Here is a 26,319-nt window from a genome sequence, read left to right as displayed (position 1 = left end):
GAAATTCTAACAAAGTGCGACTTATTCACCGTGCTCCTATCGGTGTCCCTATTTTTAGCCCAAGAAAACGCTTGGAATCACGGGTGACAGTGTGCAGCATCCCGGTACGCGTACGCAGCACATCTAGCCATTCGCATCCACACGCTTTACGCTCCATATTCGCGCGTTGCAAATGTTTTTGCCCGCGGTTGCCCGATTTTTTGATGAATGAAAGCCAAACGATCGCAACACCCGCGTGGGGACCGCGACTGTCGATCAGGGGAATTCATGGGATTTTTCAATGGAGCTGACGTGGCCGTGGCATCGGGTTCTTCGGGTGCCGCACGGTGCACGTGTAAATTATGCTAACGGCTGGCTGGCTGACGTTCATTACCGTGCTTTACCTCCATTAAAGTCGTTCCGCGTTAGGAAGATCGTCATTTCGACAAACGGCTCAACGGCTCTGGCTCAACATTGTTGCAATGCGCGGGTGAAATTTTTGCGGAAAGCATACACGTGTTTCATTTTGTAACAATAATCTGTAGCATTTCCTTATTGTATGTGTACCTAAATAAAGGTGGAAACAAATTAAACTATTATTTTTACTATTAATCCTAACAAAAGTCCTTAAAATGGTACAAAATGACTGTTATGATTTTGAAAACCCGAACCGGTTCATTTCAAGTAACGCACGAGTAACGCCGCCTAACGCATTTAAGTTTCAACCAGCGCCACCTAGTGGCGAAAGCTTGACACTCTCAAACCGAACGAAATTGAATTTACAAAACGGTCAAACAAAACGCGATTCAAACAAAATCTTTTTCTTTTCTCTCACAGTAAAGCAGCACATGCAGTTTAGTATAGCCATACTTTTGTATATATATATTCGAACATGCTTCTACTTTCCGATACATATAGTTCACAGTAGAAGATCCGGGGAGGGGGGGCCCTATACACCTCCGGGCTGAGATATGTGTATGTTGTAAAATAGCATCGTACCGATGCAATAACCACCAAATACGTTCTACAATAATATTACGACGCCGTTCCGCGTACTTTCTCTTGTGCAACTGGTTTGCTGTGGAAAATCGTAACCTCCAAGCGACCCCAAATCGTTATTTTTTTTGTATAAAACATCAACAATGAAATGCAAATATACCGACTATTTCCACTATTGGAAACCCTGGTTTCGAGAATTGTGTTCCTTTTCCTTATGGTTGTGTGTCCGTGGTTTTTTTTTGGCATCATTGGCACTGTGTGTGGTAGTAAACAATCTAACAAATGGAAAGCAAGCTGACCACGGAGAGCTGACACGGTTACAAAGATACAGTAGGTCGAATGGTGGTTCCGACACACTGGTGGTTCCTAATAATTTTTTCGCTTCTTCTCTGCGGTTAATACTTATTCATGACTAACCTTGCCCTTTTTTTTCATTTTAACCAATCCCACGGCAATCACACTTCATTTCTTGCTAAATAACTCTCCCTCTTTTTTTTCCTATAACCGCCCTTTCGCTCATCAGTGCTGTTTAAAATAACCATCATAAAGTACATCTAAAACAATAAGAATAGTCCTTACATACATAGAGGAATAAACGTTCAGACAAACACGCGCGCACCTACATACATACACAGCCTCCATGACAAAACCGGAATGAGCCTCTGCTGTGCGCGGAGGGCAAATTTCATCTTAGGGAAGAATGTTACCTGATCTGATCGGGTGGGGCGGGGGTTCTGTGCTTACTCCACCAGCGGTTCCGTATCGCTTTGGGTTGGGGTACCATCGAGAACGCGGTTTACGTACCGGTTCCGGATCGCTTCCGGATCGTTGGAGCGCCGATCACGTTCCAGTTGCTCCTGACTGTCCGTCATATCGCCAGAACTTCCCGGTTCACCGGACATGCGCTGGAATCTGTAAACATAAAACCAAGATGAATTCCATGCCTTTTAGCTAGCGAGGACGCAGTGTTTATCGTACGTTTTGCTTGCATGAAGCGATCGTGCTTTTGGGCTCATATTTAACACTCCGTCATTGCTTGCGTCATACATCCAGATAACGATAGTGGCGAGAAGCGAAACTGTGGAGAAAACAAGCTTGTGTGTACATTGGGTGGAAGCCCAAGCTGTGTTGTGTTTAGTCATACCGATAAGCCATCCGATGAAGAACATTTCCAGCATAAAGTATCCACCCTTGTCAACAATCATGCCCGAGATCATGGAGATCACGGCCAGCCCAAGGTTTTGCACAGATTGGCAGCTGTGAGCGAGAAAAAAAAGCTTTACAATTAATACTCCGGCCACGTCATCAAACCTTCCTACACTCACATGCCGTATGCCGTTCCGAGTTGATATTCTGGCACGATCAATGCAACCAGCGGCCACAAGCTGGAGGCAAGCATCGAATAAGCCAACCCCATCGTGATCATTCCGATGTACGGGTTAAGGTAGCTGAAAGCGAGGATTCCGTGTGCCACGATCGTCAAAATTACGGACAGAAATACCCACAGCAAGTTGCGCCCAGTGCGATCCACAAGCAACCCAAACAATGGGCTTGCGACCGCCGCAATAATGTACACGATCGAATTGACCGTATTTGCATCTTCGGACGTAAAGTCAAACTTGCGCATAAAGAACACTTTGCCCAGCGCGATGAAGGGAAAGATGGCCACATAGTACGCGACACAAATGACCGTCACCATCCAGAACGACACCTTGAACGTGCGCACATCGGACAGTTTGGCCACTTCGCCACCGGGGGCAGAATCGTTACGCTTCAAGATGCGTGCCGCCCGGCGATCCATCCAGCCAAGAAGTAGGGCACAAATCATCGACATTACGCAGGTCAGTGTAGCAAGCAGCAGTACCACACCGGTGCACATGTGTCCCTGGTAGCCGAGACTCTTCACGTACTTGTAGATCGGTACCATTACGAGGAAGTTAACCGTGCTACCAACACGGGCAAACGATAGCTGCAGCCCAAACACCATATTAAGCTCCTTGCCCTTGAACCACAGCACCGCGTAACTGTTCTGCGCCACGGCAAGCGATTCCGCACCAATACTGTAATGTAGATAAAGCAATAAATGAAACAAAAAGAACCAGTTTGAGGTTGATGCACCCTAGGGCCTACCCGAACATGAAACGTCCGACGATCATGAGCCAAAACAAATTGATAGTGGCACCCATCGCGAAGATCAGCTGTCCAATCAACAGTATAAACATGTAGATGATCGTACCGAGCCGGATGCCGAAGACGCGATCCATCAGGAACCCGCCAATGAAGCACAGAATCACGTTGGGCCACGAGTAGATCGAGTACAGCATCACGAACTGGGTGGTGGTAAGATCGAGATCCGATTTGAACGTATCTTGCAAAGCGCCCGGATTATCATAGCAGAAGTAAGAACCTGTGAAAGACGTAACGCCGACACCATCCCCCGGGATGCATTAATGAATGAGCAGGGCAAAGGTTGATTTCCGGCGTACGGCCGCTCTTAATTGCCTGATAAAAAAAACACCCTCCCACAGGCAGTCTGTGCACGAGATTCCACCGTCATTAGACCATATCACGATCGGCACACATTCCGTCTTGCGGGCCACCACGTCTTCGCGCGTTGCTTTGACAGGCGCTTATCTTTACTACGCCGACGACGCCGAACCATCCGAATAGACACCGTGCGTAATCGCGCACTAGTCAGCTGTGGAATCGGGACCGCAGCAACTGTGTCGGAAAATTGCGCCGCCGTACTGAACTTACCGAATCCGACCAGGCACATCAAGATAAGGGCCTGGAAGCGATGCAGAAACGAGGACGGGTTACAGCACGCGGTCGCGCCGCAACCTGTTAACCGTTCGGTCAACTCATCGTCATCGCTCGGCCGTCCTAGGCGGGCTAACGAACCACTGACCGCGGTCGGTTCATCCGTATCCGTGTCCGGTTGCAGAATTGGACGACGTGCTTCATCCTCATCGTACTGGCGGGGCATTGCTTTTGCTGGTGCCTCAACACGAGTCGCACTATGCGTAATCCGATCGATCTGGAACGAGAATGAACCAAAACGGGACATAAACGATTTTCCTTGGTCGTGTGATTGTGGTGGCTAACAAAGAAACCTTCACTCGGTAGCGTAATGCGGGTCCAAATCAAAGCCGCGCAATGACTCAATGACGACCCACATGCGTTACCGAGAACAATAACTATTCCTAATGGAGGTTATTAATACGCCCCGATTTTCTGATCAGCAATTTTGACCACCCAAGTCCCAATGGCCAACCAGTGCCAGGGAAAAACTGTACCGTGGGAAACTGATCCTAGAGATGCAATCACTTACATTGTTCTTGCCCCAAAAGGTAACTTGCGTATGTGAAAGTGTAGCGAGTGTTTATTACAAATGCAAACAATAAAACTTTTGCCAACAGGTCACACGCAACGAATGTCGTCGTTCTGCCAATCACTGTGCACGGATGGGACCTATTTGTTAACACTTTAAGTACGGTCCTTTCACGCAGGCGAGGGTTTCCCGATAGACAGAATGAACGGCTCAATCTCGCAATGTTTGTTCCGATCAGTGGGAATCGACCGATTAACACTCTGCGGCCCGAAACTATCGGACAACTATTTTTCAACCCAAGTTTTGCGAAACTGTGGGTGTATTGTGCGATGAAAAATCACAACAAACTATTCGCCATAACAAACGCCCGTTTATACTGTCCGCTCGAGTTTTGTGTTTTCCATATGGAAGTGTTTTTCGAAGAGACTTTACTCGACAACACCTGGTTTTGTAGCAAATGTATTAACAAATTATGATGAAAAATACGATACACTTGTGTCAAGGGTAGATTTTATATGATTATTATAAAATTTTAACGTTTTTTCCGGCTTCGTTGCATTTCGACAGCTGATTTGACAGGACACTTTGAATCGATTTGTAAGGCCCTTCTACACGAAGGATGTTTAATCAGTGAAAATTAATTACTTAAACATGTAATAAAATATTTAACATTTCTCCTCGTCAAAATTGCTACCATTTAATAGTCATCAGATTGACTATTCAATCAAATTTTTTGCACTTTAAATAATATAAACAACAATTCCCTCGCTGTATCATCCACTCGTGTGAGCGGTGCTGCAGTTTTGTTGTTGTGTTGACGTCAAAACATACGTGTCGTGGATCATCGGACACTCTCTGTTTTGGGGGAGGAAAATCTTTCTGTTTTACTGCACAAAAAACTACCAAACGATTTTACAGAATGGCGGACTTAAAGCGTGATCTGGACGAGTACCTGCTGTTGCAGGAAAATCAGAAGAAAAACTTCAAACTAGAGATGCCCAAAATGCCGTCCCTGCCTACGCCTGACCTCGTTGGAAAGCTGTTCGGTCGCAACCAGGAACCAGAAGCAAATAGTTGGCTCAAGGATACGCAGGACACTTGTTGCCCAAAGCTGGTAAGAATGGTTACTGGTTTTGTACACCAGAAGTGTGATCCAATCTTATGCCATTTCTTTGCGTGTTTTAGTCTCGAATCCAGCGAATAGTCGGCTTCGTGACATGCATGGGGCTGGGTATATTTTGTATGATCGTGTCCACTTTCTACATACCCTTGCTGATACTGAAGGCGAGAAAGTTTGCCCTACTGTACACACTCGGCAGTGTGTTTTTCATCATGAGGTGAGAATATCTCCAGCAAAACAGCAATAATATGCATGCTAAACACAATTTCCCCCTTTGTAGCTTTTCCTTCTTGAGCGGATTTGGAGCAATGTTCCGGCAGATGTTCTCTCGGGAACGTATCGCAATGTCGATCAGCTACACATGCTGCCTAACGGCGACACTATACTTTGCCATGGTTGCACAAAGCACCGCATTGACGGTACTGTTTGCCGTCGCACAGATTATTACGCTGCTGTGGATGATACTGGCCGCCATCCCGGGTGGCATGAGTGGGGTAAAGTTCTTTGGCAGCATGTTCCGAAGTTCCGTATCCAGCACACTTCCCGTCTAAATTCTTGCAGCAGGAAGTGCAAAATCGCAAATGTGCAAGTGTGATATATCATGTTAGTTGTAGCGTGCGCGTAAGCCAGAGATTTAATTTACTACTAGGTTAAAGTTTTGTGGACAGGTCTGCTAATTATCACACACAGGAAGAATCCGTTTTACTTTCTGTGGCTGCGAGCCTAAACTAAAGTATTTTACACTACAACTCGTACGGCAAATAAACACAACAGAATATAACTATCAAAACTAGATTATTATGTCTGCAAATAAAAGTAAGTTTATTTCACTTGAAATCACAATTTGTGTGATTTGGATAAAAAATAACGATTTTACAAAAATAAATCCAGAAGCAAGGCGTCTGGCAGCACTGCCACATGACATTCGCGTTTGACAGCTGTTTGATGGTAAATAAAACAGGGATTAAAAAAAGATCAATCAAGAAACCACGAAAGCGAAAGTCGCGATTGTTTGGGGTTGGTGTATTGAGGTGCGAAATCCATTCCTGTGAAATCCCCATCAAAAGCTGTGATCCTTAAAATGCGCCACTAAACAACATCCACAGGACACTTGGAGGTTGGATGTGCGTTCGCGCGTTTGTGTTTGTGTGTGGGGGTGAAGCACTGAAATCTGCACCATTCTAACTCCACCCAACACCGACCACGACGTCGACCAGGCGGACAAAGACAAGGGCTAGGAGGGCTTTCCAGTCCAAGATGGAGTGTGACGATGCGGCGGTGGAACGCCAGAAGCTGGTATCGAACGATGAGGAGGATGATCAGAACACGATCACAAACCTTTCCTCCAGCGGGCAGGCTAAATCCGTACAGACGCCTATCTCACCCGTACTGAGTAACAAGGTGAGTCACATTCGCGTCACATTCTTATCAGCAACTGCCGACCTTAAGTATAATCCAACGGTGACCTCGTCCCCTTCCGTGTTGTTATCCCGTTGCAGTTGTTTTCCAGTGGCGAAACTAGCCGAAGCCAAAACTCCACCAGCTACTCCCTGGGGAAAGGCATTACGAACGATGCTCCACTGACGACGAAAGTCAACTATGTGAACGAACGCAAAGCGCAGGATACGAAGCCCAAGGCTAAGAAAATCCAACGAGGTATGTGCATCATTCGGAACCGGGATTAGGCCGTAAAGCCTGTGGCTGTGTTTGAAGCAAAACATCCTGCCAAACAAAAAAGCGCTCCTTCACACACATATATACACACGCCACACTTAATTGATCAGCTCCTTGCGTATGCTTTGCATGCTCCCTGTTTGTTTTTTTGTTCCATAAGTCTTATGTTTTTGTTTGTAGACTGTTTGAGTTCCTGTTCCAGCTTCATTTTTTATTCGTTGTTTTTGTTTGTTTTTTTCTTCTTCTTTTTCATAATTTTATTGCTCCCGTTTTGGCTCGAATTTCGGTTTTATACCTACCCGTCCTGTCCGTCCGTCCGTCCGTACGTCTGCTGTCCGTGCGCTTGGTTGCGGTCAACAGAGCTCACACCCACCGGTAGTATTCCGACCACCAACACCAACACCACCACCACAACTGCCACCGTTGGCACCACCTCTTCCAGCACAAGTAGTAATCTCCCGGACGGACCGATCGTGACGGCCGTCCCGAACAGCAGCGCATCCCGCCAGCTTAAATCTCCACCGGCACAGTACCAACGCCCCAAGCCACCCGATTCATTACCCTCGCCGACAAGCAGTGGTATAGGGGGTGGCGGTGGTGGTGGAAGCGGTGGCACAAAGCTACGCAACGCCCCTGGCGTCCATCCCGTGTCGTCTGCCTCGGGCAGCTCAATAACGCTCAATGCAAAATCGCACAATTTCTCATCCCGTCCATTAAAGCACCATTCTTTTATATCAGAGGTACCCGACGTGCGGCACATGGAACGAGCGCTGCTGGGTTTGCTGGAGGATTTCCATTCGGGCAAACTGAAAGCTTTCGGTAAGCAGAGTATCGAGGATGTATGGAAAAAATGGATTAAACGATGGGGTTTTATTTCCAGGTTCCGGCTGCACGATGGACCAGATGACGAATATCCGCGAGCAGCAGGAAAGTTTGGCTAAGCTACACTTTGACCTTGGCACAGAAGCATTTACCGGTGGCAGCAACAATCCGAACACCGACAACGAGCTGCAGGCCCAAAGCAATATGAAGAAGCTGGTGCAAAAGCTGGAACAGCTGTCCTTCTCGATCGAGAAGCTCCATTCAAGCAATGTGGAGAAGTAACACCCGAACGGGAACAGACTGACTTAACACGACGTTAGTCTATAACTATGTAGGATAAGTGCGTAAGGGAGAAAGGGGGTTCTCCGTTTCGAATCTTCGATTACGAACTGGAACTCGTATCGGTGGCGGAACCAGGGAACAGCGACCGTTTCTTTCCTTCGTTCCGCGTTTTTACGCGCTGAGAAACATACTTTGTACATTTTGGGGGAATAAAACACAAATTTTTATGTTAGCTCAGTTTTCCATCTCCGACTGCAACGACGACAAACTATCACCGGCGGGAACATGAACAACCTTCGGTTTAGGCCTTCTTCTTGGCGAATCCGAGATCGTACACCATCTTGAAAATTCCCAGCACACCGACCACGCACAGGGAAGCGGTAACGCCGAACAGGATCTTATCGGCTGGTCCACCCTTCAGGAAGACGGGCAGTTCGTTCTTCGCCTGGAACGTAATCATCTTCTTACGTAACGATTCCGGCAGCTTGTCCGAAATCATCACCGGTGGTTCAGGATGGTGGCCCATGATGGTTCTTTGTTCACACTGCAATAGAAAGTGTTACCGAAAATGGCGATCGTAATTATGCAATACTGATTGGTGGTCGTGGCAGATCCGTTTGCGGCAAACTACGACACTCCGCTCGACACGGCACGAAATTATAGCTTCACACGCACACGACACGTTTTTCCATCCGGATCGCCACCGAGTGACTCGTTCCGCTTACCTGAATCTGTGGTAAAACAATCAAACACAAATTTGCCCTTCTTCTGCACGCGGAGACCACACGCCACAAGCGTCACGATTTGCTGGGACACTGATGAAATGGAACGTGCCAACGCCGAACAAGGTACTTGTAAAGCCAAGGAAGCAAGCAACGGCAGGGTTGCGGTAGTAGGTTGTTGGACGTTAGCAACCGTCGTTGCCGATCGTGGCTTACTTCGGTGCAACGCTAACTGTCAAACTGTTAAAAGAAGGCAAAAAACTGTCTCAGCTGAACTGCAAAAAAGCAACGGAGAATGCTTATTTTTAGCCCGCCAAAATGCACCTCACTATGGATGCACTTGCCAAAAGTACGCGCGTTTGCATGCAGCAGTTGGACGTACTCAACGTATTCTCGTTTCTTTACCGACAGTCTGTACATGTGTGGTTTGAATTGTGTGTGAACTGATCAAGGTTTTCCGCTGATGATCCGGAATAGATTCAATGTGTACAATGAGCTGGAATGCTTTGCAATGGAACAGTAGGAACCAAAACCTGTCACGTTCGGTGAACGTTCTTAACGCACTTTCTGAAGTAACTTTTTTTTTGGTGGACCTTTTCTTCCTTTTGGCCCAGTAGAGTCTTTCTTCTTCCAGGAAACTCGGGCTACATCGAATCTCTTGGGTTCAAGGAGGCCCCAAGTACTGGTCACTGAAGGGTACTTTCCCTGGAAGAGCATGAATCCGGTAATCTCTCTTAATTAATTTTAAGTAATCTCAACCGGAGTTGCATCATACTTACTGATGGCTATAATACATACCTTGCAGTGGAGGATCAATCCCCTTGGAGTCCCAGGGCTAAATTATAAATGGGGCCTCTAGTTTTAAAAACAATGAATTGGTGGACATTTAGACCCTTGAAATGAGGCAAAGCTAAAGGCACAGTAAGAAGGGGCCCCTGAACTCACTTTGAATCATCCCACGGGTAGTTCGCGGTCAAATTTCTGGGCCCCCTCTAGCATAAGGAAACTGGGCCTATGTATACAACTACTACAAACAATTTTTGGGGCTCCCAACAAGGCGAGGCCCTAGGCGACCACCTACTCCGTCTACCATTTGATCCGCCGTTGATCCCTTTGTTAATCAGATTCAGGTCAGGTTCAAAACGATCACAAACAGCGTTAAACTCTCGGCACATGGACAATAACGGATCAGAGGAACCAAAACGACTATGTCGTTCCTCCACGTCAAGTAATAGTCTGGCACGGAGCGACCTCGCCGGAACGTAGATGTTGAGCCTGGATAGTAGTGCCGGCGAGTCGATCAAGTTTCTCAACTCAACCACGAATTCGAAGATCAAACTATTAAATAAATTTTTAATAAACACACAAAAACCGGACCCGCCAGAAGCGCCCAGTTTTGTGATTGCTGACACCAAGAGAGCATCCACGAAAGGAAGTAACATCAATCTGATCCGCACAAGGATCCGCCATGTTTGTACATATATTGATATCCGCCATGGATATATTGATATTGCTTATCATTCGCTCACGTTATCATTCGCTTTGATGGTATTGATCAATGATCAGAATGAGAGATCTTCTATTATTGGCTATTAGTTACACATACTATCAAACAAGGGAGAGCGATCGGTAGAGTAAATAGCTCAGCTACTGTGGCGAGAATCCTCCGTCTCGTTTCATCCATCCAGTTCCTACAGTGCGTGTCATAACTGTACTGCAGTTAAAATTTTTAATTATTAGGAGTAGGAAACATGGAGTGCCACTATTTCCGAAAACATTATTCATTGCTTATTGTTCAATTATTTCGCAATAATTATATCTCTTGTCGTCATGGAATGTTCGGGGGTTTAGAAGGATTCCATGCATAAAGATATTCAATAAATATTCCACATTGTTATTTGCATAAAAATAAACTTGTGTACAGTTATGGTACGCGCTGTGCTGTTTGGACGAACGGAAAGAGATGAAAGATCAGTCGACGGATCAAGCGCTATGATCAGTAGAGGGAAGCGTACAGCTAAATGAAATGCTACCACGTGGTACGGAAATTTGTGCTACCTCTTTGTTTGGATGCTCTCTTGGTGTCAGAAACCAAAAATTTCACCGTTTCTGAGCGTTTTCGACGGACGGATCGGCGCAAAATACGAAAGAGATGCAGGATCCGTTTTGCCCTTTCCCCCACACTCTAATGCGGTTAATAGGAATATGACACCGACAGGCAGACGTGATTAATGCCATTATGCGAGAAAAAAAGCTGTATTAAATGTATTTTTTGGCAGTTCATTAGACAAAGTTTCATATCTTAAAATAAAAACCAAATCAATAGGACAAAATATTTTATTACCACTGAGTTCAGATCATTTGCGATCCGGAAGCTCTCTCTTGCGTTCCTCTCCAATCCTGCTGAATTGAATTCAAATTTAATTTTCTATATCAAAACAACATCTCAAAGCAGGTGGTGACACTAAATCCATGATCGTAGTAGTCTATCATTCAGTTGTGTCTTTCCATCTACCGCCTTGGAACCATATAGACTACTTTACATGTCGAAAGATGTGCATCGACATGTGCAGTAAATCGAGAGATAAGAAACAATGCTCCTTGACTGGATGTTTCTTATTTCGCAATTCGAATCGAGAAAGGGCGTCTTCCGATTCGAGGTCTTCCAAAATTACCTCTTTCTTACCTACCTTTTACCCTGAGTTGATATGCAAAAGCGTAAGTCACAAAGAGTGAGATTTGGAACGAGAATGAGTAGCCAAAGGATTCATACAAAAAAATCTTCGTGAATTGAGTTGAATCCATACATATACCGGCACGCGTTTCACTCACTCGCTCCTACTCAGTGTGCTCATCTTTCATACGGACATCAACATTAGAACACATTTCGGAATAATTAATCGGCCATAACAAAAGCAACTAACAGAGTAGAAAGAAAAAATACATTTTAGGATTTTTTACATAAAATATATTTCTGTTAAATTAAATATTGTTTTATGTATGTATGTACGTGTATATATATATGTATATATTAAGATAATTTTGTTTTGTTTCGTTTTTCATTTATATGTATATATATATATATACTTAATGTCCACTTTCAACATATAATCATCTTTTTTGTATTTTCATCCGTTTTTTCTTTTGTAATCCATTTTCCCCACCTTATGTTTACATTGTTTTTGTTTGTATGGGTGTCGCGTCCGTTGTTTTTTTGTTTGTTTGTTTGTTGCTGTATTGTTTCCACGTTATGTTTATGCGTATTGTTTCCTTTCCTTTGTTTTCCTCTCCTCGTTTACCGCTCATCATAGTAAATGTTACACATTACACACATGCGCCTGTTAGCAGTAGTAATAGTAGGTAGTGCTAGTGTAGTTGTCGGTAGTTTAGTGTTAGGTCCGTGGTATCTGTCCATTTTGTAGAATTTGATTTTACCTACAGCAAAAGCAAACACGGCTGTTTGTTTTGTATGTTCTTGCTCAAAGCCCATTGTTTTGTTTTTATGTTGTTGCCTTAACCCTACCCGTTCCTTCCTGCGGTTACTTCCCTTCGTCGTCATCACATCCTACCTCTGAACAATCCCCACGGGACATTCACAATGTCGCAACGCTATCTCTCGCTCGCAAAACAAACAAAACTTCACTTTGTACAAACCTTTCGATCCCCCCGCGCATGGATCATCCATCAACCCTTGTTGGAAGGATTTGATGGGGGTTGCGAGGGGGAAGGAGAAGGTTGGAGCTTTCATTCAATTCGTTCTTGCACTCCTACACTCCTTCTGTTTCATTACATTCATTCATTCAATTAAATTTCCCTAATATTTCATCTCCGGCCACAACACATTCTTCCCTAACCGTATTGCCTACATTCGTTTCCAGTTTTTCTTTTATTTCTTTATCAGCGCCAGCTATCGTTCTGCCTTGATTACTCATCAAAAGCTGTTTTTTTGCTCTTTTATTTGTTTGTTTGTTTGTTTGTTTGTTTTTTTTTTCATCTATCGTTTCTTATGCACGGTAAAAAAGTTAAATAGTTAAAATAGTACAAAAAAAGTAATAAACAAACTCAAAATTCAATCGATAGAGTTCATACTGCTAAAAGTGAGATAAAAATATGCATATAAAAAATGATCCATCCATCAAACCCATCCGTTTCGTTTAGTACGGTCTACCCCCTCCTTCTTTTCCGCTTGATTCCTGCCTTCTTCGCCCTCTGCGCCACCCCTTACCACTTTCGACTGGAAGCACGTGCCCTAAATATTGTTGTATCATCCTTGCAGTTCTTATCTAATCATTCAACTATCATTCTCCTGCTTGCGCTAACAAATTGCATACAATCCCTTTGCACCACACACGCACGCACACGCGCGCGTCCACGACCGTACAATTAATGTGTCAACATAACAGACTTCCAACAAGTAAAAGTAGTTTCTCTACCCTCTCAGGTCCAATTAACAAGCATTTTGTTGCTACAATCAATTCGTTCTAATACCTATACATTCTAAGTTCTGCGTTGTTCATTTCAATCTGCGGCCAATGGTAGTAGTAGTAGTGGTAGTAGTAGTCGATCCTATTGCGCCACTATGCACCACCAGTGCGCACTGGTCAGTCCATCTTTCCTGCGGAGAGATTGTATGTTTGTGTGTGTGTGTGTATGTGTGCATGAATTTCCCTATTCATTTACATATCATCAACTGGTACCAGCGTAAGTAGAAACCTGATCTATCTCCCCGTAGTAGTAATAGTGGTAGTACACTAGCATAGCAGCAATTTTGTTTGCTTGTAATTTAGAAGAAATCCGCCCAACCAAACCTTCACCGCGTGGAAGTGGTGGAATAAAGGTGCTAGCGACATTCTCTTTTTGTAGTCGTTTCGCAGAAACAATTGCCATTTAAAAAAACATACCTAAAATGATGCGCCTAATATTTACAATATTTGATTTTTTTTTTCAACGAATTGGTGCAACCGAAACGTGAAACAATTTTGCTCTTTCATCTTATTTCTCCCATCCTTTCTTTTACACATTTTTTTGTCCTGTTGTGTTTTTGTTACTTCTCTCTTGCTGTTTGTTGTTATAATTTATTCTTTTCTTTTGTTTTATGTTTAGGCGCCATGTTTTATAATATCCACAAAAAAAGTTGTTTGTTTCTAAATTTTTTTTGTTTTCTGTTCACACTTTCATATACATCCTCACACACACACACACCCACAAGCAAACGTTCTTTTCCATGTGAGGACAGCAGTCTCGTATAGAATGTGAATTACTCGGTGTATTTTGAATGTGTTTGCTTGTTTTGTTCTCCATTATCCTTACTCCTTCATTATCAAATACACTTAGCTAGAAGCGTTTCTTAAAGGAAACGTTTAACAATATGCTTTGATTAGTTTTTGCAAGTGTGCATGTGTGTGTGTGTGTGTATGTATATTTTGTGCCATGTTCTTGTGTTGATTTTACTGGGGGGTGGCAATTCGTCTATGTGTTGTGTTTTGTTTTACATTTTTACTTTTCCACATCCAACACAACTGGTGTATGTCTGCTTGTCTTCTAATTGTGATTTTGAATTCCTTGCCATTGTGTCTCCTCTGCTCTGTTGTTTTACTTCCTTCACTGATTATGCTGCACGATCAGTGGCGCAGTGTTGTTATGTTCTTCTATTTAAATTCCAATAATTAAAGCCATTCTTTTCCAGTGTGTTTTTGCCATCTTCTTCTGCTTAAACCTAACAACTCGCTTTCCGTTATTTTTCATTTGTTGACTAAAAAAAACCCCTCAAACAAAGGGAAATTCACTTTCTCACTGTGCGCACAATTCATTACCAGTTGTTACCGTCTAAAACCGAAATGTAATAATTTACCACAAAAGCATCCAAATGCACCATGTTTTTAGTCAGTAGCGTTGGAATACAAGGAATAAAACCCGCTTCAGTATCAATACCTACATAACTCTATAAATAAAACAAAATAATCTGCACAGAAAACAAAAAAAAAACAAAATAATTACTCTTCTCTTCTAACTACTTGGTTGGTACTGCAACGGAACGAACAAAATTGGCTACGTAATAAATTTAAATAAAATTGCACATTGTTGCTGCGGAAAAGATACCCTTTTGCTGGTAAAACACAAAATAAAAATGCATTTTAGCTCTTCCTCCTTGTGTCCTGTTTTCTCCCACACACACACGCGCACGAACACCCAACATTGCCATCTCATTATTATTACACACAAAACGAAAAGAGGAAGCCTTGTGGTGGATCGTGCCTTACGGAAGACATCCTTATCGAGGCTATCGTGACTGAAATCATGGTATGTTGTTCCTTTTTTCCCTACGCAACAAGGACAGTTAAGCAGCTTATCAGCGAACGCACCAGTAAAAACTGATAAAAATAAAGCTCTTGTAGTAGAAAAAGATATCGAGAACGAGAGGAAGTACCGAAACGGATTGCTTACAAACAAATCGACAGCTTAAGTACACGTTTTCCTTGCAGTTTTTCCAACACGCGCGCGCCACCTATTAATTTCGTTTTGCAATTTTTGTGTGTGTCTTGACTAAACAGTACTGCTCAATATTACTAACACATTTTTGCGCTACTGGGTGTGTTCTGATAGGGATGTTTTGTTTACGTTTAACTTCCACTAGCTGACTAAAGTATGTAATTTGGATACGGTAGGACACATAGGGCTAAAACAAATACATGGTGGTTAACACATATATGCGCGGTATACAAGTACACAACAACATTTCACATGCTCGTATGGAATGCGTTCGTTCCGGTTTTGTTGGACCCGAGAGAAGGGGTTTTGCTGCGGGGTCGTCGGTTGGAGGTTGGACCGTACCCTTTTTTCCTGCTTGCCAGGCGGAAAAAGGAGGGGGCGAAAACAAGAAGCCCAAGGGGCGCCTGGACGCTTATGATGCGCATTGATAACACTTTTCTTTTGCGTTTAAAGGGCTTGTGTGTTTGATATTGTTAAGGGAAAACCGCTTTCTTCGCTGTTTCACTTTTGATTGCGTGATTGTTTCTATTGCTTCCATACACACGCGGTCCTGTTCCTCATTAGCTAAAATTTAGAATCTCGTGTGTATTTGCTAATGTGTGTGTTTGTTTGTTTGTTTGTTTGTTTGTTTGTTTGTGCACGTGAGATTATAGTTATATTCCACAAGTGTTTGTCCTGCATCATTTGATGCACAAAACGTTCCCCGGCCAGCGGTCGGTGGTGCTCTCTGCTTATGTACTAGCGAAAATTATTGAAGAGATTATGGATTGCAGGATTGCTGGCTATTCGGTTTGTATGAGAGAATGAGGTTCAAAAGGATTTGCTTTTTTCTTCCACCGCGCACACACCCTAACCACCGCTCGCTGTGTGCGCTTCCCGTCCGTCTGCTATGCAGTTTAAGCGCGCTTGGGACGCATATAGTTTCTACCATTAATAATACTTATTTGTGTTTCTTCGCCCCCGACTGCCCGAGTCATTGACGTGTTGTGCATCAAAGCACGCAACAATAGAATGCCTAGTAGAATGTGTAGATTGTTTCTGCAGCGATCGCTGCAGAACAGAACTAAAACGGATTTGCCAGTAATAGCAGTGGTAGTAGTAGTAGTAGTAGTAGTAGTAGTGTAACACGAACGTAAGGAGAATAGCTCCATAATTAACTCGATAGTTTTCTCCCTGTGTTGCGCTATTCCTTCACAACCCGAAACAAGCACGCAAATACAAACACGCAATATAACCTCCCCCAAAGGCAATAAAATCAAAATCGCAAAAAGGCAATATAAACAATATAGCAAATGTAACACCCGCGCCCACCCACACACAGCCACACAAACTAAACTTGTAGTGCTGCGATTCCTGGGACAGTTTTCTGTTGTTGTTGTTGTTTCGGTTGCTGCTGATTTGATTGATGTTTGTTAATTAGTTTTGTAACTTGCGGTTGGTCTCCTTTTCACCCTTGAATGTAAGCGGGTCTCGTTCGGTCCCTACCCGTTGTTTGCGATTCATTTTCTTTTCTACGGCCATTACGAGGAGCTCTATGAGAAAGTGGGCCTGTTGTCGGTAATTAAAGCGTTTGCGCGATTTCATGATTGGGAAGTTGATTTTTCTTGTCCTCCATAGGTGGTTTTAAGATTGACTGGATTGTTTGCATTTCGTTCAATGTTTATGTTTCGGTGCATTCGGTTTGTTCGCGATTCCCGCTTCGGTAAGCTTCAGTGTTTGTGTGTTTGTGTGTGTATGTGTGTTTTGTATTAATGCAACGTACATTTGTTTGATTGTGAGTAGACTAATAATTGCATAAAGTATAGGTTAGTGTGCGCACATCACATGATTTTCTTTATGTTTTGTTTTCTTTTTATGTGTTCTGTATACGTTATATAATTATTTTATTTATATACTCTTGCACTCTCATTTCGTTTTCTTGCTTGCGTTCAATCGTTTCGATAGGTTTGCACATTTTTCCGCAACCGTAGCGCGGATGTTCTGTGGCTTGCTTGCGTAGGCCAAGTTTTACTTTTTAGCTACATTTGTTAGACATATGAAGCGACATCCCTGCGGCGGACAGATAACAACATCGAGGACAACACAATTACACAGCAGAGCGCATTATATGGGGGAGAGCGAGAGATTGAGGCCCTGGGGTTTTTTTGTTTTGTTTTGTTACTAAGTTTGTTGGATCGATCCCCATTCCGACAAATTACTTCAGGAAAGCGGCAACAATGATGGACAGTAGGATGAACGCAACGACACAAACGACCGCTTTGCTCGAGTCTGGCTCGAAGAACCGCTGCAGCTGTTGCAGTGTCGTCGACGCAACCGATTCACTTCGCGACCCGTGATGATCGCCATCCGGACCGTATCCGTTAGTGCCGGACAGCAGGAGCCCGGCGCCAGCCGACGCTTTCGTCAATACCAACTCACCCCGACTGTTGACCACATTGCCCTGGAACATTGTGCGTCCATCGACGTCATCCGTACCGTGACCGGATCGGGCGGTATTCGAGCTCGACCGGGGCACGTTGGTGGCCAGATGGTGATTCAGTACCGGTGAAAACGATCCATTTACGTGCTCTCCGTTCTGGCGCACACGTACCGGACATACCTTGAATGCGTAGCTTACGCCATGCTGCAGATTGTGCACAGTAAAGCGCGTTTCGGGTCCACGGTAAACCTAAAACAGAACAGGAAACGTGTGTTAAACATTTGTTTGTATCATACGTGTGCTCCCAACATACCTGTTGAAATTCTTGGTCCCTAGCTTTGGCCATCTGCAGTATGTACTCGATCGGATCGACGAACGGATTATTTCGGCTAGTTTGCCACTCGATCGTAAGTGTACCGTGCCGGGCGGGATCAGACGCACCGGCAGCATTACCGGAACCAGCGGAAGCGGCTGCAGCTGCTGCCGGATCCATACAAACGCGCGGCGCCTTGATGCTGTTCGGTGCGGCTACCGCTGTCGTAAAGCTGAATCCATCCGAAAACTCTCCCCTGCCGGCGTGTCGGGTCTCGACGCATATCCGGAAGGTGTAGCTGGTGAGCTCGTTAAGCCGCATCACTTTGCACGTGTTGCGCGTACCGGTGTACACGTTGTGGAACTCACCCGTGCGTCTGTTTTCCATCTCGACGTAGTAGCGTGCCAGATCGAGATTTTTGCCTTCGCCCCAGCGCAACTTCAGATGGGCGTAGCCCGCCTGGGCGCATTCCAACTTCGGTGGCTTCGGCGGTAGCGGCGATGTCGTGAACTTGATGTAGCTTGAGAACGGTCCCGTACCGATGCTATTCATCGCCTGTATTCGCAGCTTGTACGTCGTTTCCGGATGCAGATCACTGATCAGCAGCATGTTGCTATTACTAGTACGGCCACCGACCGTCGCCGTGGCCACCGACGCGCCATGCCCTTTCGCGCCGCTGTTACCTCCCTTGGTGGAGTGTGCAGGACTTCCCGCGGGGACGGTGGCAGTCCCCGCTGCGGATGCCGCTAGTTTGCCTAATTTGCTATCTACTAAATTCGCTGCAACCGTTGTTGCTGGTGGTGCCGGTTGCGATGGTTCATCCTCCGCATCAGTCGACGCTGCACTCCCGATGGATGCTTCCTCCTCCTCCTCCTCCTCGTCGTACTCGGCACCGTCGTCGTAATCTTCGGCTGCTGGGTACCCACCAGCCGACTGGTGGTGGTCGGGCGAGGTAGCTGCGATAGCGGCTGCACTGGCACTCTGAGCATCCGTCGCGATCAACCGATCGCCACACTCAATGTTGTACTGCGTCACTGGCGAACCGTTATCATGCGGTGTCTGCCAGCTGATAAGTATGCTCTTGGCCGTGATCTTCTGTCCACCGATGGTCGGTGCGTTTGGTGGCGCTGCCGGCATCTGCTGGCTGATCGATACCGAGTGCCGCGAGCAGCCGGCCGCATTCAGCGCACACACCCGGAAATGGTACCGCGAGTGGGGATGCAGGTTGCGCACGTCGGCGGAACGGTGCGCCCCACGGTAAACCGTCTGGTAGTTCGCGTTTGGATCACTGCCGCCGGCATGATTATCCGCTGCGGATGATACGTTGGAATCGGCACTGGATTGAAGAATGTATTCGCTTATCGGTGACCCGTTGCTGTGCGGCTCGGCCCACATCACAGTTAAATGCGTTGGCGACTTCAGGACGATCGAGAGATCGCGCGGCGATTCGGGCGGTGCCGCCCCGGCCGTGAAGGTAAACTCGTCCGACCACGGGCCGGCACCGATGCGGTTTAGTGCGCGCACCTGCACGGTATACTGTTCACCCGGCAGCAAATCCTTCGCGACGCAAAACATTTCCTTTCCCCGGTACACCGCACTGCGCACCTTCGTGCTGACGGTTTCCACCTCCATCTCGTACTCGAGCACGGGCGAACCACCGTTGTAGTCCGGTTTCTCCCAACCGAGACAAGCGGCGTACGGCGTCGGTGGTGACTTGCAGTAGGGTTTCTGTGGTGGGCCTGGTGTTACCGGTTCCGTCGTTACCAAACACGGCTCGGAAAAAGCACTAATGCCACCGGGCCCTTCGCACAGCACCCGTATCTGGTACGCCGTGCCGGGGTTCAACCGATCGATAGTCGCTTCCGACTCTTTACCACTGTACACGCGATCGTACGATGCGCCGGAACTTATCTCCAGATGGTACAGCGCAATTTCCGCACCGCCCGTATCGTGCGGCGGATCCCATTTCACCTTGAACCCGTTTGCGTGGATCTTGCCTTTCACCTGTGGTTTGGTTGGCCGCCCCGGACACGTCGGTAACGTCCGGAATACGACCTCCTCGCTCCACGGTCCCCGCCCGTTATCGTTTTCGGCCCTTAATCTAAACTGGAATGTTGAAGCACGTCTCAAACCACTACACTCGTACAGCGTATCCATACCGTTGTAGATGTTCCGGTAGCCGTAGCCCTGGTCGTCGTTCATTTGCAGCGTATACTCCTCGCACGGTGAACGACGCTGCCAGGCCAGCTTCAGCGTGGTTGCCGTCGCATGGCGCAACGTGGGCGGTGTGGGCTGTGCCGGTACATTACCGACGGTGCTGTATTTGACCAGATCGGAATAGCCGCTGCGACCGTACTCGTTCACCGCCGATAACCGAAACACGTAGTACGTGGAGGGTTGTAGCTTATTGACTTGGAACTGCTTACCCTTCGTTTTCGACACCTCGATAAACTCGTAACCCAAGTGATGCTGCTGTTGCATCGTTTGCTGTTGTTGCTGTTGTTGCTGATGGTGCATCGATCCCGCACCCTTGCCGTTGTCGTACTCGAGAATGTAGTGGATGATGTGCGAACCATTATCCGACGGTGCGATCCAACGCAGCTGCAGCGAGTTCTTGGTACGTGCTGTTAGTTTAGGCGATGCCGGTACGTCCGGTTCACACCCCGGCGTATTGAACACCGTCGGTTCCGTCGGTGAGCCGTGCAGCTGATCGAGGTACACCTGCAGCCGCACCGTATACTCCTGCCCCGGTCGCAGATCCCGCACCTTGCACGAAAGCGACGAACCCTTGAAAATGCTCTTATACTTGTTCTCCTTGCCATGGTCGCTCAACAGCACCTCGTAGCGCAGATCCTGCACATTGAAGGGCAGCGGTTCCAAGGCACCGGGAATGGGTGGTGGAGGAACGCCCGGGACGGGTCCGGCCGGTACCGGGGGCGGTACCTGCTGTACCGGTACCGGGGTCGGCGGTGACCATTGCAGCAGCGCCGTCCGGGGCGTTATTTCGGTAACCTGCGGCGACGGTACCGAGCTCAGGTGATCCACAATGATTGACTGCGTGTTGTCGTCCTCCTCATCCGGTGCGCTGGACGTTTCCTCCTCGGAAGTGGCCAACGGTGTGGTAATCGCAACGGCCGCCGTACCATTGCGGTGGTTCATGTGATTAGGCAGCAAATGGTGAGGAGCGTGTGACTTTCGCACACCGCCACTCCCGTTCAGTTCGGCATGCTTTCGGGGCGAATTGATCGGCGTCGTTGCCGATGCGTCTAAAAGGGAAGAAGAACGAACGTTTAGTTGAACGGTTGCTTCTGCGTACCGCGGTTAGTAAGGTTCTTACTCAATTCGCGCTGCTTCTGGTCTAGCTTTCGATGCAGTTTCGAATGCTGCCGCTGGGCTCGTTCGTCCTTGTGGTAGCTGGTGTTCGTGTGCGGAGGCGATGGTGAGTGTGGCATGTTCCCTTGCGGCGTGTGCAGCCCATGATTACCACCGACACCAGCTCCGGCACCTGTTGCACCGACGTTCGCTCCATTCGCTCCAATCAGTTGCGGTGGATACATTTGCGGTGCACCGGCACCAGGACCCGCTGGGTAGGAGGCGGCGATCGGATTGAAAAACGGTGCCGTTGTACCATTTATCTGAAACAAACGAATAACCACAAAAATGTTAAATATCGCAACGCTTTTTAATACAAAACAAACGATGTAACAAAAAACAATGGGTTTGCTAGTTCGGCGCACTCATACCGTTAGCACTATTCTTGCCACGTTGGCAGGTTTACGTGATGGTTCCATGCCCAAATATTGCCACTCTCAAAACTCAAATAAGTCCCTTATCGGGTCACGCAACTAAAGTCCATAAAACGAATCAAATAATTTTCGCCAAAGATATCGCCACGGCTTTGTCTCCTATATATCACCTTAACAGCAAATGACACGTCAATACACAAAATGCGTCTTGCTTACAGTGCTGTATGCTTCGACTAAATGCACAACATGTTAGTCTCTCTGCTCCACCGGTGCGATTGCTTGCTCTCTTTCTCGCCCTACAGACGGACCGGCTGTGTCTTCTACAGACCCCACAGGCCCATCGCACGTCAGTCATTACCCCTCAGGAAAAAAGGTTGTTTCAGGTGGTACATAAATGCAACAACAGCATACATACACATACAGCCCCATTCGAGGTAATCAATCGGATGGGACACGGGTAAATACGGGCCCGAGACTAGCCGACGATGGGAAATCGCCACGTAAGCCGTTAATGTGTGTCCAATCGGGCTGACGATTCGCCGTTCTATTGGTACCGGGGTGGTCAAGCGCGTTCGTGTACGTGGCCGGTAGCGTCGGTTGATAATCGAAAAAAAAAAACAAACACAAATAGCGCGACGGCCGGGGCTCTGTGTGTCGTTATCAACCCATCCGCTGGGTTGTGCGATAACGTAAACCGGCAAAACGTACACACATTAGTTTAGCTTCGACTTGGGAAGCCTTCACCGCCTTGGAGGCTTGGCGTTATTACCGCAGTCACTGTTTGGCCACGACGTTCACAGCAAACAGTTAAATAGCAACAAACGAACCTCCTCCTCTTCCTGTCCCTTCCCGTCTGGGGGTTGCTGTGAAGAAATTGTTGCCCTACAGGAAGCGGCGTGTCGGTAAGATTTGTAACCACGGAACAACGGCTTTACAGTTTGTTGTAATGCAGCCTAAAAGATTTCCATGTCACACCGTGGGTTTATGACACCGAAACGATGACGATGGGATTTTTATTAGCAATGTTTGTTTCAACTTCTTGAATGACTGACTGACGCCTTTCGTCTTGGGCATATTCATGTTGATGGTCACGGATTGTTGTTACTCAATACCATGGGGTCTCGGTTGTCTTGTTTGGACTTTGATAAGAGACACATCTTTCCGCGAATGTTTGTTTATTCTTCAGCGGGTATTTAAATATTCCGGCGAATCCTTTCCCTGGAACTGGAATTCAGACTCGTGACTTTTTACATCCCGGCCTAGAGAGCGAGAGGTAGACAACATTTTCTGGAGATTAATTTACTGGTCTACGGAGTGGAACCGTACGGCTGGTTGATAAAATAGCCGCTCGGCTAATTCGTCCGCCTATTTTCGGTCCGGTTCTTTCTGTTCCAAATCCGCGTGTCACCACCTCGCAACTCGCAACAAATGGCGGAAGTGAGATAAACATTGCCGATACCACACCATCACAAATTAGCCTAGCCAGCTGCGGCACAGCGGAGGGGGACACAACGGGAGGGGTGCCTCGGTGAATGGGCCGGAAGCAAGGGTTAGCAAATTAGTTCCAGTAGTTTTCTGCTGGAAGCACTCGGTCGCTATCTCTCTCGCCGTAAAGCTTTCAGCCAACCGGTGTGGAAACTATTTCGGTAAGCGGGAACTTCGAGAGCACCACATGCAAACAAACACAAAAGCATTCAGCGACCCATAAAGACATGGAAGGAAGGAAAAAAAACCTCCCGTCACCGTCATCAAGCTCAGAAGGCCAATAACCGCCCGAAAATTGCACATTGACACGTCGCACCGTGCGGGTGGTGGTTGTTGTCTGTCCACATAACAACACCCGGGCCAGAGGATGTTGTTCCCAAAAAAGAAAAGCAAAAACACATGCGACCAATGACGCTGCAATTTCCCTGCAACACCCGCGCAACCGCTCCATTTACCGTCCGTATGCTTTTTCCACTGCATGATCCTTTCCCACTCCGTTGACCGTTTTTAGTCGCGATTTGAAAATTGTCACCCGAATTTTAAATTCATATCATTTGTCTCTTTTTTTTTTGGGGGGGAGGGTTGCACAACCAAAAAACACAAAACACTGTGTGCCCTCTCTCTCTCTCTCGCCCTCTCCTCGCCCGTTGTGTATAATTTTACGCGGGTGGCCTTCGCGAAGCATGCAAAGCATCGATTTAAAATGCTCAACAGCCCTCTCCACGCATTCTCAACCACACGTTTTAGGCGAAAAACAATCCGTGGTGACAAACGCAATTTTGGCGTTTCTTCAACCGGCAACCGGATGTTGCCGGGTGGTTCCATTCCATTCGATGCGAATCTCCCTCCGGCGCGGAGCAGATCCGGTTGCTTCCCGCGGAACCCATTGTGTCTGGATTGAATTTTGCACAACATTCCGCATTCGGGTGGGTAAGTCAATTAAAAAATCTCTAAAACAAACAAAAACTCATCCCACTACTGTAAACGGAATGGGGGGTACGTTACGCAGCGAACTGTGCGAGGAGACGGCACCATTCACAACCCCGCTAGGTGAATGCTAGACGTCTCTGCGAAGAGGCCAACGCGGTTCAACCTCCGAACATTATTCGAGCATTCGATACGACCTTGAGTGAGTGGTGGTTTTGTGGAGAACCCACAAAAATGCAATTTCGTACAGTCTTTTGAGGGAGAAGGAGAGGCCCCTCCTATGATCATCGGTGCGTTTTGCAGTGTTTGCGATTTTTAGCGCTGCGCAATAGGCAATAATAGACCAACCACCATTCGTCAGCATTTGACATTTTGCATTGGACGGTTACCGGTCTGGTTAGCGCGCGTTCGGGAAAAAGGGAGGACACGGGACACGCTCACTCAGGGGCGCATTTTTTTTTTGTTTCACATTTTTTTTGGGTTAATCACGTTTGGATGCTCGTTTTTTTGTTTGTTTGTTGTAGCTGCTTCACTCTCAGCGAGATGTGAGTGATGGTGCGTTGATGAAGGTGGATTAAGTAACCTTGCGTGGACTCGCGCTTTGCATTAAAAGCCACATGATGATGTGTTGACATTTGGAGACGACAAAAGGCTAAAACGCTTTCCAGCTAAACTCCACACATGACCTCAGCGAGCTGACGTGATCTTTTTCTGATCATATTTCATCATTTTTCCCCGGCAGCGGCATCGGTGTTTCCAGCTGGTGTCGAAGAAGCACCGACATAACCGCCGCCGCTAGTGGTTTGGGGTCAAACGAGAGACTGTACAGACGACCCAACTACCCAATCGGCAACACACATTTTCGTTCAAGCGGTCGGGTCAAAGCATGTTCGACACTATCGACAGCGACGACATCCATCATTAGGGCAAAATGGGGGAGGGGAAGCAAAAAACCGGAGTCCGGAGTGTGCTTTTCATTGCGCCCCGTGATGGGCACCAATTACGCGCGCGTACATTCAACGTGCGCGATGCGGCGACAATGTTTCGGTTGCGTTTTGTAGCGTGACCCGTGGGCGCTATTCGAAGGCGATAGACACGGCACAGCTGCTGGTTGTGGCACACACCAACAAGCGAACAATTCCGTTGTCGATTATAATTGTTCATATTCCCCCCCCCCGCTTCCATTTTCGCCTTCCATTTTCCTTGTGTCTGGGGGTGCTCATGGTGAGACCATTTATAAATCGACGCCTAATGCAACGGCAACGGACTGCACTGCCCAGTACGTATGTGGGGTGAGCTGGAACTGTACCGGGTGTCTCTTGTTGCACTGCTCATTACGCTTGATATATTTTTCCAACAATCACAACAGCAACAGCGGTGCGCGGAAGACTGTAAGTGTTCCGGCATCTGGTTGCGGCGCAAAATGGCGTGCGCGCACATACATGAGCATTCAATGCTCCGGCCACCACCGTGCCCCTGCTGTTTCAATCATAATCTGATCAAATCCGGAAGCAACACTTCCTCTCCGGCCGTTTTTTTTGTTTTTTTGTTGCCTCCCCAGCGATCGCCGACGACGACCTTCCGAGATCCGGCGGGCTAGAAATAGAGCGCCGAGGAAAGCGCAGCACGGCGATCTATCGTGGATCGTACATCGTGTTGTAGTAGATATATACACGATCTTTCGTCCACGATCTCTTGCTGGTCCGTCGGTCGCATGATTGCAAAGGGCCACGATCCCGTTAGCAGAGCTTCCCAACGATCCAAACGATCCGAAGCTGGGCGCGCATGTATCCAACGATTTCTAATTCTCAAGTCCAGCCGAATTCGATTTTGCTTGCTTCGTCAGAGCTTGTTTCCTTCCGTTAGCGCATCTTTTACCACAAAACCATCCGAAATGAGCATGATTCTGTTTCTAAAAGCACAAAATAAAAGAAAACATCAAAAATTAGACATATAGCAACAAAAAAAAAACTCCCTTATTCACATACCATAAAATCCTTGCGCAGCACAG

General features: G+C 46.7%; 5 protein-coding genes across 6 annotated transcripts in view; 2 read left to right on the top strand and 3 right to left on the bottom strand.

Annotated features, from left to right (window-relative positions):
* Positions 1-845: 845 nt before the first annotated feature.
* LOC128301207 (major facilitator superfamily domain-containing protein 1-like) lies at positions 846-4,616 on the bottom strand. 2 transcript variants are annotated; one of them, XM_053037570.1, is made up of 7 exons: positions 4,310-4,616; positions 3,736-4,015; positions 3,109-3,385; positions 2,304-3,038; positions 2,123-2,235; positions 1,957-2,056; positions 846-1,890 (listed from the first exon to the last, which is right to left on the bottom strand). In XM_053037570.1, exons 2-7 carry the CDS (start codon positions 3,962-3,964, stop codon positions 1,719-1,721), a joined length of 1,626 nt encoding a protein of 541 aa, XP_052893530.1. In that variant the 5' UTR covers positions 3,965-4,015; positions 4,310-4,616; the 3' UTR covers positions 846-1,718. The 2 variants fall into 2 exon arrangements, with proteins under 2 accessions (XP_052893530.1, XP_052893531.1); XM_053037571.1 differs by lacking the exon at positions 4,310-4,616 and adding an exon at positions 4,155-4,169.
* Positions 4,617-5,153: 537 nt separating this feature from the next.
* On the top strand, positions 5,154-6,211 carry LOC128303982 (vesicle transport protein SFT2C). Its single transcript, XM_053041091.1, has 3 exons — positions 5,154-5,423; positions 5,495-5,646; positions 5,710-6,211. Exons 1-3 carry the CDS (start codon positions 5,229-5,231, stop codon positions 5,978-5,980), a joined length of 618 nt encoding a protein of 205 aa, XP_052897051.1. The 5' UTR covers positions 5,154-5,228; the 3' UTR covers positions 5,981-6,211.
* Positions 6,212-6,403: 192 nt separating this feature from the next.
* Positions 6,404-8,590, top strand: LOC128301495 (uncharacterized). Its single transcript, XM_053038014.1, has 4 exons — positions 6,404-6,830; positions 6,929-7,085; positions 7,464-7,922; positions 7,984-8,590. The coding sequence occupies exons 1-4, from the start codon at positions 6,687-6,689 to the stop codon at positions 8,205-8,207; spliced, it is 984 nt and encodes a 327-aa protein (XP_052893974.1). The 5' UTR covers positions 6,404-6,686; the 3' UTR covers positions 8,208-8,590.
* On the bottom strand, positions 8,417-9,090 carry LOC128301497 (cytochrome c oxidase subunit 7A1, mitochondrial). The gene is made up of 2 exons (XM_053038015.1): positions 8,933-9,090; positions 8,417-8,751 (listed from the first exon to the last, which is right to left on the bottom strand). Exon 2 carries the CDS (start codon positions 8,731-8,733, stop codon positions 8,509-8,511), a length of 225 nt encoding a protein of 74 aa, XP_052893975.1. The 5' UTR covers positions 8,734-8,751; positions 8,933-9,090; the 3' UTR covers positions 8,417-8,508.
* A 2,809-nt stretch (positions 9,091-11,899) lies between these two features.
* The window catches only part of LOC128305133 (fibronectin type-III domain-containing protein 3A), a 54,228-nt gene continuing 39,808 nt past the window's right edge, over positions 11,900-26,319 (bottom strand). The window contains exons 3-5 of the mRNA XM_053042439.1: positions 21,488-21,785; positions 18,151-21,416; positions 11,900-18,086 (exon numbers count right to left, since the gene is read on the bottom strand). Of these exons, the coding sequence (XP_052898399.1) occupies positions 17,613-18,086; positions 18,151-21,416; positions 21,488-21,785 (4,038 nt within the window). The 3' untranslated portion in view covers positions 11,900-17,612. The remainder of the gene's footprint in view (positions 18,087-18,150; positions 21,417-21,487; positions 21,786-26,319) is intronic.

This window comes from Anopheles moucheti, chromosome 3 (genome assembly GCF_943734755.1).
Source record: "Anopheles moucheti chromosome 3, idAnoMoucSN_F20_07, whole genome shotgun sequence".
NCBI lineage: Eukaryota > Metazoa > Arthropoda > Insecta > Diptera > Culicidae > Anopheles > Anopheles moucheti.
Note: the sequence above shows the minus strand (reverse complement) of the source record. Positions and strands in the feature narration are given on the sequence as shown.